Below are 20293 nucleotides of genomic sequence, written 5' to 3'. Positions count from 1 at the left end.
ATAATTCGGCCCCATCAGATAAACGGCTCATAATTTCTAATTAACGTTGTAATTTTTAAGGAGTCTGTAATTAGTATAGGTATAGATAGATAGATAGATAGATAGACTAGCAAAGGGGGGAGTCCTACTCCCGGTAGGAGTAGGACTCCTCCTGGCGCGCCCTTTCTCCTGGCCGGCCGCACCCCCTCCTTTATATACAAGGGCAGGGGGCAGCCTAGAGACACAACAATTGATCGTTTGATCTTTCATCCGTGTGCGGTGCCCCCCTCCACCATAGTCCACCTCGATAATACTGTAGCGGTGCTTAGGCGAAGCCCTGCGTCGGTAGACATCATCATCGTCACCACGCCGTCGTGCTGACGAAACTCTCCCTCAACACTCGGCTGGATCGGAATTCGAGGGACGTCATCAGGCTGAACGTGTGCTGAACTCGGAGGTGTCGTACGTTCGGTACTTGATCGGTCGGATCGTGAAGACGTACGACTACATCAACCGCGTTGTGCTAACGCTTCCGCTTTCGGTCTACGAGGGTACGTGGACAACACTCTCCCCTGTCGTTGCTATGCATCACTATGATCTTGCGTGTGCATAGGATTTTTTTTTGACATTACTACGTTCCCCAACAGGCTCGGCCCCGTCCGACATCACACCAGCGCCCTGTTCGTCTCTTTTCGTCAAACATGAACTCGGCTGCACCTCGACACCCGCCTCTTGCTGTGTCACGCGACCACCATGGCCAATTTCTGCTCGCCCAAGCGCCACGTTGGCTTGATCTGGATCGCGGGTTGAATAATAAAAAATGCAAGGACCTTTTTGTAAAAACGGTATGTTTTCTCACATACTAACTTAAAATAGAACGGCGGGTTGATTACTCAAAATCACAGGGACCTTTGTGTAAAAACGCCACGATGGTGAACTCGAGAGACTCAACCCGTGCTTTATTATTAGGGAGAGAATGTTAGAGCATCTCCAGCCGCGCCCCAGGAAGGCCTCCCTATACGATTTTTTCGCGTCGGCGCCGAAAAAATGGCCTAGGAGCCCGATTTTCGCCGCCTAGGCCGAAATCAGCGCCGACAGACCCAGGCCGAACTCGGCGCGCTGGGGGGCGCCCGGGGATGTCGGGGCGAGCGGTTTTGGCACAAAAGAGACGCGGGCCAGCCGCGTCAGCGACACCACCCTCGTCTTCCCCCGACGCCTCGGTTTCCCGTGGGGAATCAATGGCAAGGCTGTCGCCGGTCAGCCTTGCCATTGATTCCTCACGGGCGGCGCGTCACGGGGCGGCACGCCGACGCCTCCCCTCCCTCGCACGCGTACACACGGGAGCGGCGCGGCTATATAAGCCGGTGGCCTCCCTCGCCTCTGGCCAGACCAGCCCCAGCCGCCGAGCTCCCTCTCTCTCTTTCCTGTGCGCCGTCGCCGAGCCTCCCTCTCCCTTTCCCGCACGTACATTGCCGAGCCCTCCCTTTCCCCTAACGATGGCCGAGCGTTACCCCGACGACGAGGCGGCGGCCAACGGCTTCGGCCGCTGCTCGCTCCGCGAACAGGAGTCGTGGCTCCTGTTCCAGGCCAACATCCCGGCGCCGCCGGACATGCGCTCCGGGCCGACGGGGTGGAGGCTCAGCAACGGGGGAGTGCCCATTCCCCCGTTGCCCGACGCCGTGGCGCGCCCGGGCTACTTCGCCGACGAGGTGGACATCGTGCGCGCCTCCCTCACCGACAAGCAGCGCGCCCTCCCCAGTACGCCGCCAACAACCACGCGGCGTGGGCGGCGTACTTCGAGCGCCGCCAGCAACAGAAGCTGGCGTCCACCAACGGGGCGCTGGTGGTCGGCGGGGCGAAGAATAGCGAGGGGCGCCACCTCTAGTGGGGCGTCCCCGGCCGCACGCTCGAGGGCATGCTGACGCACCTCAAGGGCGGCAACAACCCGCCGCTGGCCTACCCTCCCCCGGCGAGGGCGGCCGCCCCGTCTCACCGCCGACGTGTCGGGCCATGGATGCCCAGGAGGTTCGGCTCCTCCTCGTCGTCCTCCTCCCACTCCTCTTCCCACTCCTCCGGCTCTCTGGCGCTGCCGGCGTCAAGGCCGAGCCCGCGGCGAAGACGCCGCTCGGCCGGCGCACGCGCAACGCCGGCATCGTCATCAACGAGGGCGGTCGGCGCGCCTCCTCGTCGGCTCCTTCGCGCTTCGTCAAGCCAAAGACGGAGCCGGGGCTCTCGCCGGTGAAGACGGAGCCGGGTCTCCCCGCCGTGAAGACGGAGCACGGCGACGTGGCCCTGAAATGGGCGCGCAAGGACTCCCTGAAGATGGCAAGAGAGCGCCAGTGCGCCGCCCTGGCGCGGTTCGAGCGGCGCCGCCGGGGCCGCGACGAAGGAGGAGGAGTCGTCATCGAGAACAGCGACGACGACGACGCGCCGCCACCACCAGTTCACGTTGGGGACGCCGGTCAGGGATCCACCAGGGACGCGGCGCCCGACGATGACGACGGCGGCGACGACGGCGACTACTCAGCGTTCAACGACTTTTTGTTTTAGTTATATTTGCTATGTACCACCGAACATTTTAATATATGTCGAATTTGGCCGAAATTTAGCCGTGTTTAAACGAATTCGCCGAACATTTTTTTAATATGCGCGTCTGGGGGCAGCTCTAGGGCTGACGACTGGGGACCAACCTGCCCCAGACCCTTTTTTGCGCCGGCTCGCCTATAAAAAACGATTTTAGGCGCCCCCTAGGGGGCCAACGGCCGGAGATGCTCTTATGCATAGGATACACAAAGAAGCATGTCATCACACCGGTGCGTGCATTAGCTGATCATTTGATGAGCGTTGCATGTGCATGGATGTAACAGTACGTACTAGTACATGCATGTCAAAGTACGTACTACTCCCTCCGTCCCATATTGTAAGATGTTTTTTTGACACTACACTAGGATCGAAAAACGTCTTACATTATGAGACGAAGGGAGTAATTTATTTTGCATAACAGAAATGTTCCGAATGTTCAAAATATATTCTCATTTTCAGAATTTGTTCACAAACTAAAAAAAACATGTTTCATACAAAAGTTCATGTTTTCAAAAAATGTTCAAGAATTTCCAGAAATGTTCTCATTTAAAAAAATGTTTGTGTTTTTGGGAGAGTGTTAGTCTTTCAGAAAATATTCGAAATTTTTAAAAATTGATTGCATTTTAAAAAACTTTTCAAGATTTCAAAATTGTTTGTGTTTTTTAAAAGAATTGGAACTATAAATATTGTTCACATTTTTACCACGAAGCAAGAGCGAAGCAGAACCGGTTTTCAATTCATCAAAACTCTTGAAAAGTTCCTTTGCTTTTACAGCGAAAGCACCTGCCAACAAATTGGAACAAAAATATTCTGCATTTATAAATTGTTCACAATTTTTTCATAAATGCTCAAAAAGGTTTCAAATCTGACGCTGTAGTGAATTCTTAAATATTGGCGCTGATCAATTATCACAAACATCCATTTGTTCTACTGGCTACAAGAAACGTTCGGTAGTCAGAGATTGTGAGTTCGATTCATTCTGAACTTCCATTATATTGCAACTTTTCTTCGTTTTTTCTGAGACGGAACAGCGCAAGGAATTCTTCCTGTGTGCTACGAACCAACACACTCCGGTTTTTCTTCGTCCCCTCCCACCTGTTTTCCTCTTTTCTCGTCTGGCGGGCAATAGCAAACGTATTTATGGTAATTAATTACAATTAATCGACGTATGGTACGGCTATAAACTCATAAATCTTAAAATATGATAATTATAGTAATAAATCAATCCAGGCATGGTAAGACCATAAACTCAGGAAATTTCAAATATGGTAATCTCTACTTCAAATGGAGCACTTGTTGCCTGATACAGTTTATTTTCGTCTGGTTTTCTTTGTCCCACCTTCCACTACCCCTCGCATCAGTTTTCCTTTTTTCTTATCTGGCCGGGAATATCAAACGTATTTATGGTAATCAATCACAACTAATTCACGTATGGTAAGGCTATAAACTCAGAAATCTCAAATATGATAATTATAGTAATAAATCAATCCAGGTATGGTAAGGCCATAAACTAAGGAAATTTCAAATATGGTAATAAATCAATTCAGGTATGTCAAGGCTATAAACTAAAATTACCCCAAGGCCAGATAGATCAGCGTACACAGAAAAATCAACACCCTACGATCTGTCATTCAATTTTGCTTCCACGGTCTGCCATCCAATTCAAGGCCCCAGAACCTAGATGAAATGTTCTGCCAGCAATCCACACACACATCTGCCCAACGATTGACCGGGATCACAATCTCCCTAGCCAAACACCGATCGTCGCCGCACTTACATACTCTGCCCATGAGGACACCTACGCCGGCCTGTCCAAGCCGCCTCCACGACGGAGCCAACACCGACGTCCCCATTCGGACTCGACGAACATGGCGTGCCTCGCTGTTGTGGATCATCTCGCCTCCACTTGCCATGGTATAGCAGCCCTCTTCTTTTTCTCTTTCCCAAGAACACATCATGCACATATAACCTCTATAATCCATCTATCTGATGTACTTGTGTGTCGCTCGTCGGGGGCCAAGCTGTTGGGGAATGCAGTAATTTCAAAAAAATTCCTACGCACACGCAAGATCTATCACGATGATGCATAGCAACGAGAGGGGAAGAGTGCTGTCCACGTACCCTCGTAGACCGTAAGTGGAAGTGTTATGACAATGCGGTTGATGTAGTCGAACGTCTTCACGATCCGACCGATCCTAGCACCGAAGGTACAGTACCTCCGCGATCTACACACGTTCAGCTCGGCGACGTCCCGCGAACTCTAGATCCAGCTGAGTGTCGAGGGAGAGTTTTGTCAGCACGATTGCGTGATGACGGTGATGATGAAGCTACCGGAACAGGGCTTCGCCTAAGCACTGCAATGATATGACTGGGGTGGATTATGGTGGAAGGGGCACCGCACACGGCTAAGACAATTGTGAACTTGTGTGTTCTAGGGTACCCCCCTGCCCCCGTATATAAAGGAGCAAGGGAAGGGGCCGGCGGCCTCATAGGGTGCGCCCCAAGGAGGGAATCCTACTCCTACTAGGAGTAGGTTCCCCCTTTCCTAGTCCAACTAGGAGGGGAAGGAAAGAGGAGGAGGGGAGAAGGAAAGAGGGGGCCGGCCCCCAAGCCCTAAACCAATTCGGTTTGGGCCTAGGGGGGCGCCCCACAGCTCCCTTGCTGCCCTCTATTTCCACTAAGGCTCACAAGGCCCATTGACCCCCGGGGGGTTCCGGTAACTCCCCGGTACTCCGGTATTTATCCGATGACCCCCGGAACCTTTCCGGTGTTCGAATATAACCTTCCAATATATTGATCTTTATGTCTCGACTATTTCGAGACTCCTCGTCATGTCCGTGATCTCATCCGGGACTCCAAACAACCTTCGGTACATCAAAACACATAAACTCATAATACCGATCGTCATCGAACGTTAAGCGTGCGGACCCTACGGGTTCGAGAACTATGTAGACATGACCGAGACTCATCTCCGGTCAATAACCAATAGCGGAACCTGGATGCTCATATTGGCTCCTACATATTCTACGAAGATCTTTATCGGTCAAACCGCATAACATCATATGTTGTTCCCTTTGTCATCGGTATGTTACCTGCCCGAGATTCGATCATCGGTATCTCAATATCTAGTTCAATCTCGTTACTGGCAAGTCTCTTTACTCGTTCCGTAATGCATCATCCCGCAACTAACTCATTAGTCACATTGCTTGCAAGGCTTATAGTGATGAGCATTACCGAGAGGGGCCAGAGATACCTCTCCGATACACGGAGTGACAAATCCTAATCTCAATCTATGCCAACTCAACAAACACCATCAGAGACACCTGTAGAGCATCTTTATTGTCACCCAGTTACGTTGTGACATTTGATAGCACACTAAGTGTTCCTCCGGTATCCGGGAGTTGCATAATCTCATAGTCATAGGAACATGTATAAGTTATGAAGAAAGCAATAGCAACAAACTAAACGATCATTGTGCTAAGCTAACAGATGGGTCAAGTCAATCACATCATTCTCTAATGATGTGATCCCGTTCATCAAATGACAAATCTTGTCCATGGCTAGAAAACTTAACCATCTTTGATTAACGAGCTAGTCAAGTAGAGGCATACTAGTGACACTCAGTTTGTCTATGTATTCACACATGTACGAAGTTTCCGGTTAATACAATTCTAACAAGAATAATAAGCATTTATCATGATATAAGGAAATAAATAATAACTTTATTATTGCCTCTAGGGCATATTTCCTTCACAAGCTACTTGGTAATCCTTGATGCAAACAATTTTATTCAGTGTTAATTAGGAGCTATTTTCTGCCAAATGGACGGCCAAAGGCTGTTGCATCCTCTGACCAACCAGTCAACCACTACCCTTAATCAAGCTCAAGGTACCTAGAATAACTCCTAAACTCTCAATTTTTTAGTAGTGCAAGATTTCTTCTTTTGATTTCCTTAAATTTCTCAAGGACAGTGCTAACTTCTAGTCGACTGGAAGTTAGCGATAGATCCGAATGAGTCGTTCCTACTAATCGCTATCATCCACATCATGCACATATAACCTCTATAATGCATCTACCTGATGTACTTGTGTGTCGCTCACCACGGGCCAAGCTACTTGGAGAATCCCTAATGCAAACAATTTTATTCGGTGCTAATTAGGAGCTATTTTCTGCCAACACATGGACGGCCAAAGGCTGTTGCATCCGCTGACCAACCAGTCAACCACTACCCTTAATCAACCTCAAGGTATCTAGAATAACTCCTAAACTCTCAATTTTTGATTAGTACAAGATTTCTTCTTCTGATTTCCTTAAATTTCTCAGGGATAGTGCTAACTTCTAGTCGACTGGAAGTTAGCGATAGATCTGAACGAGTTGTTCCTACCTGATCGCTATCATCCCACGCTCGCCTCCACTGATTTTTTTCCTTCTCTCAAAAAACATAGTAAATCACTAGTGGTTTTTTCTGGTTTTTCGCTACATAATATGAAAAGTAAATAAAAGTGCTTGAAAGTGGATTTGAACCCAGGTCTATGCAATAGTTGTTGAGCCTAATAATCAACTAAGCCACCTTTTGTTGTTGTCTATTGTAGATAAACAATGTTATTTGAACCTTTCTTATTTCTGCCATATAAAAAAAGTTTGGCTTGGTAACTTTGGCCTGACCAGCGTGATAACTATGGTATGAGCAACATGATAACTATATCATGATATGGCTGGTAACTACAATATGAGAAGGTTAAAGCATGGGGAAGTATGGCATTTTAACACAAAAATTACGGGTAAATGTTTCAAAAAATATTTCCCTTTGGATGAAAGATAGTTATCAAGTCTGCGATGTATACATTATCATGCTATTTACACAGAAATTACCGGGTGTAAGTTTTTCAACTAAAAAAATTCAGGTCAAAAGTTAGAGTGGCGTTTGTATGGGAGTTATCAACTTTGTATGTGTCTATTGCCATGCTATTTACACAGAAATTATCGGGGCATCAACCCCCCCCCCCTCGCCGCAGTCACCGCATTTACTAGGATCGGGTACTTAAGTTATCAAGTATGTGATGTGTGAGTTATCATGTTATTTGCATAATAGTCACCGTTGTATGGTTCAACAACTCCTCCCACCCCTACCCCCGCCAACAAAGTTACCAGGACTTGGTACATAATTTATCATGTCTATGATGTGTGAGTTATCATGTTATTTGCATAGAAGTTACCGTGGTATGTTTCAGCGACTCCCCCCAGCCCTACCCCCGCCGACAAAGTTACCAGGACTAGGTACATAATTTATCATGTCTACGATGTGTGAGTTATCATGTTATTTGCATAGAAGTTACCCGTGGTATGTTTTAGTGACTCCCCCACCCCCACTCCCACCCCGCCGACAAAGTTATCAGGTCTACCATGTATGAGTTACCATAATATTTGCACAGAAGTTACCATGGTATGTTTCAATAACTCCTCCATCCCCACCCTCGCAGACAAAGTTTCAAGATCGGAGTACATAAGTTATCAGGTCTGCGAAGTGTTGGTTACCAGGTTATTCACACCAAAGTTACCGGAGGGATATTTACAAAAGAAAAAGATCACAACTCTGTGGTGCGCAAGCTCTAATCACGTTAGTTTGGTGACCGTAACTGTAAAGATCTCATTACACAAGTTCCCTCGACAAATCTCTTTTACCAAGTCTCTCTTCGATACAATTCTCAGATTTTCTAGTGTGATCACATGTATATAAATTAGATCCCAATTAGCCAAATCACTTAAAAGTGAAAAAAATCAAGTGTGTATCTTCCTCCTTAAATGAGTATTCAAAAACTTACCTAAATCAGGAGGGAATATATGAGAATTAAAAGCCGTCCTTAATTCACAGGAAAAAAATATGTCTGCTTTAATGATAATTGAAACTGTCCTTAAATCATGGGAGAAGATTCTGGGCGCGAGGAAATCGGGAAGGGATCGTGCAAGAGCAAAAGCGGATCGAGCAGTTCCAGAATCATGCGGATCTATCGCTAACTTCCAATCAACTGGAAGCTAGCTTTCTCGATTTCTCAAATATTGTAAGATTTTCCGTAGAAGCTTGTTGCAAAGTGAGGAATTTAGTTTATTTAATTATTAGTGTTTGTAAATTGCACATACATGGATAGCATAGATGTTGCGTTTTTCGCATATTCAGGTGAGAGTTGTGCTGGTTCAGTTGCAAGGGACTATAGAGGCTGGGTGTTTGTTTCAGTGAGCCAACACGTGCAGATGTGTACGTCAGTAGAGGAGGCCGAGGGGCAGGCCATTCTGAACGGCCTAAAGGCATTGTCCACTGTTTACAAAGGCCCTATAATCATTAATCTTGTAATTGGGTAGATGACCACCCTGCTTTTCTCACCGAATATCTCGTGAATGATGTAAGTGTGCTTATTTGATTAATAATAAAGCAAGCCATGATGACATTCCTTTAAAAAAACACTGATGTGTGAAGTTTGGCTAATCATTCTTAAAAAAAATCACATACACAGATATGTGTCTTGTCAAAAGAGAAGCATGCTATCAGAAAAACAAGGTTCAACCAATATTAATTAATTTAATAATGAGATGTCACATCGGTTATTATATAGGTTATGCTGAAGGATTCAAGATCTCATGTTATATTTTGCTTTTAGCAACAATATCTTGTAAGCCGCATCGTATTAGCTTATTCATTACAGTAAGAACAGACCATCTCTATTTGGTATGTTGCATCATAGCGTCGTTTCTATATGCTAAGATTTGTCAAACACACGATTATATCGTTGAACTCTGAAATTTAATTTTTGTTTCCATATCCAATGCATACATCACACATGATTCAAGGTTTTCCTCATCTCATTATCCTATTTTTTGGGCAATTGAATCGTTATTCAAGGTTTGAATAAGGATATTGATTATCCATAGTTTGGTTATCTTCACATCAACCTTCTAGGGAGCCGTACACATTCAAAAGAAGAGGAAATGAAATACCATCCAACTATTGAGTGTTTCTATCTACCGGTACACATTTGTAATATATTAATGGAGTTCACCAATGGGGAGAACGTGTTGCATCACTCCCGGCAATCTGTTTAAGTGATATATGTTAGCACTTCGGATCTTATTGGGAAGCTCCAAAAAAGTTCAGTGCACGCATGATCAGTGTAAAAGGAATACCACTAAGCAGAACTTCTGCCTCATTAATTTCTTTGCAGTACATAGTGTGAAGATGCTCTAGGACTAGCGGGAAAAACTCTTTGCTATTGCAATGCAAAGTGCATGCTATATCTGAAGATAATATACCTTTCACTTTTTTACATGTCGTTGCCCCCAACCCCGTCAACGCCGTCATCATCGTTCTCTGTAACAGCCATGCAACAACCTAAGGGCATGGCCATTGCTCCACTCTGGACAGATGCTTCAGCTATCCACGTCGGATTCTACAGGCCAGCTCATATGAACCTGCTGCTTGCAGACCAAAGCGGTCTCCTGCAGAAGAACCCGTCTCTTGGCTGACAAAAGCGAGAGAAAGAGGAAAAAGCAAGAGAAAGTGCTCAGGATGACCTTGCTGCGTGCCCCTTGCTTGAGTAAATAATAGAGGATGGGTCCCACTAAGAGGGTGGCTAGCGTTGAGTAATCAATGTTACAACGGTGGTCTCGTCTTCTCTCGCTGAGATGGAGTGCACTGGGGCAGCACCTGGTGCTGCTACCGTTGCTCATGCCCTAAGTGGCCACCTACTCCGCCAAGTATGTGTCCTCCTCCCCTCTATCTCTTTATCTTTCATAGAGACATGACAAACTGTAAAGTAGCATCATCGTTCTCCTAGCTTTTCGATAATGCATATTAAATTTGTCGAGAGAGAGAGAGGGAGAGAGAGAAGGGAGGGCAAAGGAGAGAGAGAGAGGGAGGGAGACTAGCTGTCATGACGCAACAAAAAACAGCCTGTATGCCTTGCTAAGACGAGAACATTCTGAAATATACCCAAACCGCAGAGAGAGGGACGGAGTGACAAAGAGAGATGCCCCAACTACGCGGCTTCCTATTTTGACTGGATGCTTGTATTGGAGAAGAAGAAGAGGAGGCAGAGTGATTTAGTGGTAAAAGAAAGCCGAGAACGTCGCTTGATGTACACGAGGATCTTAAAAAATGTATATTAGACAAAATTAATATTGAACACTAGAATATATATATGCCCCTATAACAATGCACGGGCAACACAGAACAAAGGTGAGGTGGGCGACACCCATTTAAAAAAAAAGAAAATTCCTTATTTGATACTGTCTTAAAATCTGGTTCCTTATTTGACACTAAATTTTTTTTATTCCCTATTTGACACTAGTCCTAAATTTTATTCCCTATACGACACTTTCAAGCCTAAATGACATCTGAAAAGACGATTTTGCCCCTCATGCGGTATGTGTGTGCGCGCGTGTGTGCTGTTGCGTGTGTGGGTGCACGCGCACATATGTGCTGCTGCATGTGTGTGTGCATGTGTGCCGCTGCGTGTGTACATGCGCACGTGTGTGTGCGTGCCTATGTGCTGCCTGCGTGTGTGCTGCTGCTACGTGTGTGTGTGTGCTGTGTGCGTGTGTGTTGCTGTGTGTGTGCGCGTGCATGTGTGTTGCTGCGTGTGTGTGCGCGTGCATGTGTATTGCTGCGTGTGTGTGTGTGTGCGCGCGTGCGCGTGCGTGTTTGTTGCGTGTGTGTGCGCATGCGTGTGTGTTGGTGCATGTGTATGTGTTGCTACGTGTGTGCTCCTGCCCTCGCACTGGTGCCGCGTGTGTGCGCTATTGCCCCCACACACATACCATATGAGGGGCAAAAGAGTCTTTTCAGATGTCATTTAGGCTCAAAATGAACGAAAATGTCATATAGAGAATAAAATTTAGAACTTGTGTCAAATAGGGAAGAAATTTTTTCCCAGCGTCAAATAAGGAAGCAGATTTTAAAATAGTGTCAAATAAGGAATTTTCTCTTAAAAAAGAGGGCTCCCGCAAGAAATGTCCCACTGCGGCTGGAAACCAAGTGGGAAAGGTAGGGTCCGACAGAAAAAGAGAAAGGTGCGTCATGGGGTTGGTTTTTGTGTTGGGCCTGCATATTAGAGATAACATGGCAAATAATCTGGACAATCATATTTTTCCCGACATATCATTTGGATTTGGGGTTCTCGAACTATCTAGATGGTTGAATTTCCAGAAGCCTCGAACAAGCCAGGATGTATGAGGGGGAAATAAGCTTTGATCTTAGAGGCGGCCTTAATCATTTGTTTGATTTATTTATATATGCATTATAGCCTTAGCAACGCATGTGCGTTCTGCTAGTAATAATAATGCTCCATCACGGTGCCACGAAAAGGCAAAGCCCAGCCGGTTTAGTGTCTTAGAGCACCTCTAGCAGACCCCGTATATGTTATAAACTCGCAAAATTCCGATGAGTATATGGGCTCGACCCAATTTTCTAGCCAGAATAGAGCCCGTATACTCACCGAACAAAGCCCGTATACTCGCCCGACCCGTAAATATTTTTACCGCGACCCGCAAACCGCCCTCCGAAGCAGTATATCTACAGGTTCGCGGGACAGTTGTGGGTCGAAACCCTATCCCCCCCGCCGCCGCGTCTCGCCACAATTCCCCACTCCCCCTTCACATTTCTCACCGCCGGTGAGCCCCCTTCCGCCTCCAGCCGCCATGTGGGGCCGCATGTGGAGCTCCGGCCGCAGCTCCGGTGGCAGCTCCAATGGGGGCGATGACCCGGAGCGCGAGCGGCGTGTCAGCTCAGACGGCGCGAGGAAAGCGTGCGGCGAGGAAGTGGACGAACAAGGGCCTCGAGCCGCCACCGAGCTTCCTCCTTCGCGAGACGGAGGAGTACAACCGTCGGCATGGGCGTACGCCCTCCTCGTCCGCGGGCTCGTCCTCCGCCGAGAGATCTTTCCACGCCGCAAGATCTTCCTCTTCCGGCGTGAGGCTTCTCCCTGTGAAGAGGGAGTGGTCGGAGGAGCCGGAGGATCGTCGCCGTCAAGCAAGAGCAGGAGGAGATCGAGCGCCGAGGGGTCGTCGGGCCCGAAGATTTCATGGCCGATGTCGACGCGACCACGGCCGCCATTGCCGAACGGAGCTTGCGCGAGGAGGCGGAGCGCCGACGCCATGACAAGGAGCTCGAAGATCTCATCCTCAAGCAGGGGGTCACGACCAACCTTGCCGTGAAGGACAAGGACGACGAGTGGCAGCGCATCCGCGAGGAGCAGAGGGAGAAGTTCATCGACTTGGTCAACTCCGACGAGGACTGAGATCCTCCACTGCATCGTCCTCGGCCGCGAGCTCGTCCATTTTGGTATATCGACCTCGGCCTCTAGTAGTAGTAGAATGTACTCCCTCCGTTCCGAATTACTTGTCTTGGATTTGTCTAAATACGGATGTATTTAAACTCATTTTAGTGTTAGATACCTCCGTATCTAGACAAATCTAAGACAAGTAATTCGGAACGGAGGGAGTAGTATGTATGATAATGTAGTATGTAATGATGAACTATGAATGATCATGTAGTATGTAATGAACTAATGTGGTTGTAATTTCTCCTGCGAAGCACCTTTTCAAATTATACTTTATATATGGGTTTTACTCTGCCGCACATGATTTTGGCCCGCAAAATAGTTCTTCGTCGAACTGAAAACGCCTTATGCGGGTCGCGGTTTACGGGGTCTTCTAGAGATGCTTTTAGGCCCGGCCCGTTTAGTGTCGAGGCCCACAGCCCACCACCCTACCGGCCCACCGTTGTCGTTGGAACAGGATGGTGAGGGGCTGCGCGGTTGCTCTCGCGGCGGCGGCGGCGGCGCTGCTGGTGTCGCTGCCTATGCTGCTGGTGTTGCCACCGGACGCGGACACGTACGAGCAGGAGAGCCGCCGGATATTCGTGGAGTGGAAGGCCAGGTACAAGAAGACCTATAAACACGCCGGCGAAGAGGAGTGCCGGTACGCGTTCTTCAAGGAGAGCCGCTGCCGCGTCGCCTGGGCCAGGGCCGACGGGGTGACCACATCTGGCCTCAACGGTCTCAGCGCCCTCGCCAATGAGGAGATCTACCGCGGGTACAGGGTCCGGAAGGGGGAGGAATCGTACGAGCAGGAGACCCGACGGATGTTCGTGGGGTGGAAGGCCAAGTACGGGAAGACCTACAGAGACGTCGGCGAGGAGGAATGCCGGTACAGGTTGTTCAAGGGCAACCGCCGCGTTGTCGTCCGGCTCAACGCCGTCGCCGCCACCCCCGGACAAAATGTGTACGGCATCAACCAATTCGGTGACCTCACCAACGAGGAGGTCCGGGAACGCTGCTACCCGGAGATGGTGGACCAAGAGCTGAGCGCCAGGTGCCAAGCCGCCGCCCCCGACCCGGACCCCGACCATGGGAGGCGGATTTGGTACCAGGTAATCATCTCTCTTTTTTTTCAATGAAACTGTTGCTAGCTGTTTTTAGTTTCTTTATTAGCATTGTTGTTTCTTTACATGTGGTTGATTACCATTTGCATAAAATGGGGATTATGGATTTTGTTTCCCGCTCGCACGTACTAGTCCTCTAATTATTGATTTTGTTTGGTCAACTGCACTAGTTTCTTTCGGTATCCATGTGAACACAAGTAGGGGATGCCTTCTGCCTGCAGATCATGAGACCAAACGCCTATTCCAACGGTGTACCAGTTTGTAAAGGCCCCGTATGTGCAAAGAACTCATGAGATTTTGAGTAGTGCCTTGCTCGGTAGACAAGGGAACAATATTCCAGAGCTAACCACAAGTATGTGAAGATTTTTGTTAACCTCTCTTTGAATATGATTTGATTAACCTAGCAGTTCAATTTGTATTATTACTACTAGTATATGCTAACTGGGAATTCCTACATGGTTTAACCCAAAGTTGTATAATTGTGTGATTCTATTACCGACTGGAGTTTTGATCAAACATGGACATTAAAGTTTCTTGGCATTTGTACTGAGATAAGCTTAGCTGAAGGGGGGGGGGGGGGGGGGGGATTATATAGTGTGCTAATGCTTGATAGGCTGGTGTGGTGGATCCATAAGTCGTTTTTCTCTAATAATTGATGATCTCACCATCTGCTGTCACTTACCCTGTTTGTCTTGGAAACATCTTAAGTCTGAATTTTGTGTGAATGTTTCTTAATCCTATTGGTACCAGTGTTTAATCATATATATAATTCTCACTTGCTATTATTTACTTTTTTTATATAGGTTTGCCGGTGCATTGCTACGGAAGTGGAGTCTGGAGGCGCCGTTCCTGGAGCTGAAGCACACATGTGGATCTGAACGTCTCTTGTATGTGTTGCTAGAGAATTTTAGAATAAAGATGTTGCTAATGTAATATGGTAAATTTGAGATGAAAATGTATGTATGCATCTCCATACTATGATTAAGATTGTTGTTTCTCATGGGTGGGGTGTTTTCGGCTATTTGCTATGTTAAACTGGCAGGCCTCCTAGGACAACCGTTCCATCATAATGACTCTTGAAAAGGCCTCTCTCTCTCCTGCAATTGTAAAAACAGGATCTTAACAGTGGGAGCCTTGAGTGTCATGTTAAACCAATCTTTTGATCGTCGCGCAAACAAGGCAATGCATTTACACTCAGCTACTTTTCATCTTTATCTTTGAATTGACTACTATGCGATTGGTTGGAAGCACCGAGTTCTATGGAATTGCTTCTTTTCCTGTTGTCGTTCCTAAACTTCTTCAAATTTTGTCTTCCTTATATAGTATTAATTTTTACAGGATGTTTAATTGTGAATTGTTGCATATTATCATGGTTGTGAACCAATGATAAATAGATTCCGTAGTTTAATAGCAGTAGTGATTAATAGTCATTATCCACTTACGAATTTTTGTTCCTCTCTGTGAAACAGGGGATTGTATCCTTTTGGGGATTACATTTCTTATACCAACCAGTCACTCACTATTCATGAAATCAAACATTTGTGGAGGAAACATCGCTGTGCTAGGACATATGGTAGAGATCTGAATATCAGAGTGGACATTTTTTTAAATCTAGCTGAGACGAATGTTCTGTGTAGTGACTGGAATGGCTGGAAAGATCCAATTATCTGGTTAGTACTAAAGTTACAGCCTAGAATAAGTTTTATGTTTTACAGTATTTCTCTTGGCATGATCTGCATATATTATTGATAGGAAGAAGTGCAGAAAATAGCAACGGTGATAAGTTTCCTAATTTACTCCAGGGGCACACTAGATGATGAAAATATCTGTGACATCTTGCACTTACACATGGCTTAGGGTTTAGAGAACAAGTTCTATAATGTTAATTTTTTTTCCCTTAAGCCTTAGGTGACCACTAACCAGTCATTTCCATTAGTGTGCATTTCTCATGTAACTAATCATTTGCCGTAGTGCATTTATTCTTTCTTGTTTTACACACTAGTGCAGTTGGTTTACTTTCTTTTCTTGAGTCATTAGTTTTCATACAAAAGCTACGTGTAAAAAGCATGCTGAATGGTGCTACTTATTCCCAATTCTAGGTTTGATGGCGCAACAGATGCAGTTGGGATTCAGTTTTTTCTGGAGAATGTTCATCCTAGAATGAAGCTGCTGCATCGGCTCTTTTTCGATTGCCAGACTCATTGTATGCCAGGCCTAATATATTTGGTGAACTTATGCGAGCTATCATATCTACATCCAGCAAAGTCCAAGAAGCAGTTGACTGGGCTTTGAAGGGTGCGAATCCAGATATTGTTTTGCACACGCGCATGATGGCGAATAGGTATGGCACACTATTTGTGGATGCTTGTGTAAATTGAAGTAACTATATAGATTGCCCCATCAGTTCAAGAAGGAAAAGTGCAGTATAGTAGAATGTTGACATCATGCAATTTCACCTGCCTACTTATCTCGTTCATCAGTAGTCACTGAAAATGCTTCTTTGTAGCCGAAATTGTTAATGTAACCTAAGATAGCTTTGCATATTTCTTTTATTTCTCTAATATAATCTTCAAACTTAAAGTTTGAATCAGTAATAGTCAATTTCAATATTACTAAATATCTTCCAGTTTCAGAATGTCCACCACATTTATAATGCAGATAATTTGTTAGCAGCAGTTGGTGTTGTACAACATATCAACCGATCTAAAGAGCTGATCAATATGAGGCGATAGTTGGCTATAGGCCTATGTTTTAGAACACTGATATCATATGTTTTGAACAGTTGAAGATTAACTCCTATCATTACTCTAGGCTAGCCCGAGCAAGAAAAGCTGCAGTTCTTTGTATTAAGAGAGCCCTACAGATCAAGGGTGCACCTCTGGTGGCATTGGTCTCAGACACACCAGCATTTGTGAGGGAGATAAAGTCAGACATCAGTGAGTTTGCAGAGGTTAGCTGCTAGATTGAATTGAATACTACAGGGTGAACTTAGCACCATATTTCAAGCACCATGGAGATTGATTATGTATTTCTGGAAATATTGGAAAGTTGGATGTTCATTCTGCAAAAAAATTCAGGTACTTTATTTTGATTACAACTTGTTTGCCAAGACTTCTGGTCTGGAGATAGTTGGAAATGATAAGGTATTATTCACTCTCATCATGTCATGGCCCCATAACTGTTACTGTTTCCTCTACAGATTTCTGAGTTCTGAACCTTATTGGAATCTTTAGGAGTAAATTTTTATGCTAGATTTGTGTCAAGGATGTTACAGTTGATATCAGAAAATGGAAAAACAAACAAATATAGATATTTCCTAAAGTTGCTATATTAATAATGCACAACTCTATTTTGCTAGTGTGGAGCTACAATTTTGGCAATTTTTTTAATTAAGTTGCTCTGGATTTCTTGTCATCTTGTGCATATTTTATCCTGTGCTTCTTGAGGATCTTCTTTCTCTGTTTTGCTCTCTTGTCTATATGTCGTGTTTTCTATTGTGAAGCATTCTTCCATACGCATGTGGAATTAAGACAATCCATATGTGTATATACAGTTCTTACAACATCCTAGCAATTCCAGGACAAATTATGAGGTAAAACAAATGACACATTAGCCCTCTTTTAACTATAGAGAGATTTGCTTATCATATTTTGAACCTGCTGGTACACATTAATGGCACATACATATGTGATTGGTGCTTTTGGGGGAGTTAATTCACCTAGAGTACCTTATATTGTACTCCCTCCGTTCCTAAATATAAGTCTTTGTAGAGATTCCACTATGGACCACATACGGATGTATATAGATGCATTTTAGAGTTAGATTCACTCATTTTGCTCCGTATGTGGTCTATAGTGGAATCTCTCCAAAGACTTATATTTAGGAACGGAGGGAGTAGGACGGAGGGAGTAGCTCATGGATAGAACCACAAGTACACAATATAATATTTGCTATCTTTTAAAGATATTTACCTGCTTAAAAAACATAGAATGCAATATTCCTTTGCTAATGATAGGATTGGCATATGTGCCTGCAAGAGGTGCCTGAGGCAACCTTAAACTGTGGATGCCATGTTAAATGTTCTACTTACATAGTTCAAAACTATCCTGATCATAAAGATAACAGTATGGCACTATTCATTAATGTAAGATTTTGTTTAGTCTAAGAACACAAGTTGTCACTACGTTTGTTTTGATCAATTATGGGCAACTCATGGCATTTGTGGTATTTCTGTGGATACTTTTGCATCTATATCTGGTTTCACATCTTGTTCCCTGAACTCAAGACTTATTTTTTGTGCAAGCCTCTAGATTTTCGTTCAAGAGACTGGGGATCGGCTCCAAGGTGGGTGGCATTTGTTGATTTCTTTATAGCTGCACAGGCCAGATACGCTGTTGTCACTGGAGCACATCATTGTGTGGGGACCACCCATGCACAACTCATTGCAGCATTGGCTGTGGCAAACGTACATGGTACATATGGCTTGTCTTTTAACATGTCGTCGCTTTTTATTTTTGAACTAAAAGATTGTGCTATATATAATATATGTGCCAAGATTCTCAAAGCGAAATACTACCCAAACACTGGTGTTGTAGATGCAACAGCAACCTGGCGCAGCATTCAGTTAGGCGTGGAGACACTAAAACTTGGCACAATATGGCAAGTTGGGGATGGCCATAGTATAAACATGTGTTAGGACCCTTGGGTGCCGTGAGAAATATGTTGATGAAGGTGGACGAGCTGATTGATCCAAGGACCTGCCAATGGGATGTACCACTCCGGAGCCAACCTAGTGGGAAGAGGATCTGCAAGTCATCAGAACAATTCCTGTCCACAGACATTGTTGGATGGCATTTCAACAGGAAGGGTATTTTTTTGTGCTCAGGCAGCCACAGAGAAGCGAGTCAGGGAATCTCAGATTTCTGGACAAAACTGTGGCAAACTGACTGTTTACCGAAAATTAAACAGTTTTTGTGGAGGCTGTCAGGCGTGAGCTGAAGGGAAGAAGAATGAAAATAGATACTATATGCTATATGTGTGGGAGGCTTGACGAAGATCTGTTTTTGAAATGCAAATCAGTAAGACTGGTGTGGAGAGAGTTAAATCTGGTGTGGAGAGAGTTAAATCTGGAAGGAATTCAGAAAAAGAAAAAGTAAGACTGGAGTGGAGAGAGAGTTAAATCCGGAAGGAATTCACTGCAAACTCATGGAAGCCGGTTCAGAAATGATCCTCAAACTAAAGAAGAAGGAACAACTTAGAGTGATTATTATGTTATTATTATGGCTCTGGTGGGGGAAGCAGAACAAATGGAGGGAAGAAGGCACAAGACGGACAGCGTCAGAGATTGCATGCCTACATCTCAGCATCTCTGGCTGACCGGTTTCAGAAAACAGATGGCGCGGCGTGTTGTCGGATAGGCGTCAGAAACTGAGATGGAGAAAGCCGCACGCTAGCTTAATACCCTGAAACTGAACACCCTAGTGACTGCTATCGGTTGTAAACACCCTAGTGACCAGCAGCGCGCACGTACCGTGCTAGCTAGTACTATACCCAAGCCTCTATTCCAGGCAAAGTTTTTTGCCTTAAGATTCAGCCATTTGGATGAAAGTGACTCTTGGTGAGTTTTGGTTCTGGCGCGTGGTATTATTTTGGTACGGGGCGGGGTAGAAACGCGTTGTGGCTTTGGTTTTTTGTTTCAAATTTTTTGAACTGGTGTGACGATTCCTTTGGTGGGTTTAGCATTTTTGATTGCATGTGGGGTAGGCTGGCATGGTTGTTCCTTTCATTTCTATTGGCTGTTGGATTTCTTCTGTGTTGCTGTCGGGTCCGCTGTTTGCGCTGGCCGCTGTTGGTCCATTTGTTGCGTCGCTTTCTGCTGTTCGGCCGTTGTCGGTCCGTTTGTGCCGTCGCTATCACAGCTCTTCTCGAGATCTGTCAGGATTAGCGAGCTCGCTAGAAGGATCCCGTCCAATCCAGCGCGATCTCGCACCGCCGTAGATGACTATAAAAAGTGACTCTTCTCCTAGCCGACGGTCCCTATCTCGCCTCCTCCCGGCCCTCCTCACCTCACCGTCGAGCTCCTGTCTCCCCTCTCGGCGCAGCCCCTCTCCGCATCTCCTCTCCCCATGGCCGAGCTGGTGGCAGTGGAGCCATCGGAGATGGCGTACAGGAAGCGCAACCGACGCAGTGGGGATGGTTACCTCGAGCCACAGAAGCACGATCGAGTGCTGGAGCGGCGGCGGCAGCGTTGTCCCGTCCGCCGGCGTCCTCTTCCACGCCCCGATCATCGAGGAAGATTGC

At 45.9% G+C, this 20293-nt stretch overlaps 1 protein-coding gene and 1 pseudogene across 1 annotated transcript; both read left to right on the top strand.

Moving 5' to 3' along the window:
- Window positions 1-13346: 13346 nt before the first annotated feature.
- On the top strand, window positions 13347-15173 carry LOC125552063 (oryzain alpha chain-like). Its single transcript, XM_048715564.1, has 2 exons — window positions 13347-13981; window positions 14797-15173. Exons 1-2 carry the CDS (start codon window positions 13349-13351, stop codon window positions 14869-14871), a joined length of 708 nt encoding a protein of 235 aa, XP_048571521.1. The 5' UTR covers window positions 13347-13348; the 3' UTR covers window positions 14872-15173.
- LOC125532679 lies at window positions 14942-19594 on the top strand (annotated as a pseudogene).
- The last annotated feature ends 699 nt before the right edge of the window (window positions 19595-20293 follow it).

The sequence above is a fragment of the Triticum urartu genome, chromosome 1 (assembly GCF_003073215.2).
Source record: "Triticum urartu cultivar G1812 chromosome 1, Tu2.1, whole genome shotgun sequence".
NCBI classification, from domain to species: Eukaryota; Viridiplantae; Streptophyta; class Magnoliopsida; order Poales; family Poaceae; genus Triticum; species Triticum urartu.
The sequence above is the reverse complement of the archived record's forward strand: the minus strand, read 5'-3'. Positions and strand labels throughout refer to the sequence as shown.

Coding starts and splice junctions, on each gene's coding strand:
- LOC125552063 (XM_048715564.1), top strand. CDS start 13,349: ATGGTGAGGGGCTGCGCGGTTGCTCTCGCGGCGGCGGCGGCGGCGCTG. Junction 13,982..14,796: donor GGAGGCGGATTTGGTACCAG/GTAATCATCTCT, acceptor TTTTTTATATAG/GTTTGCCGGTGCATTGCTAC.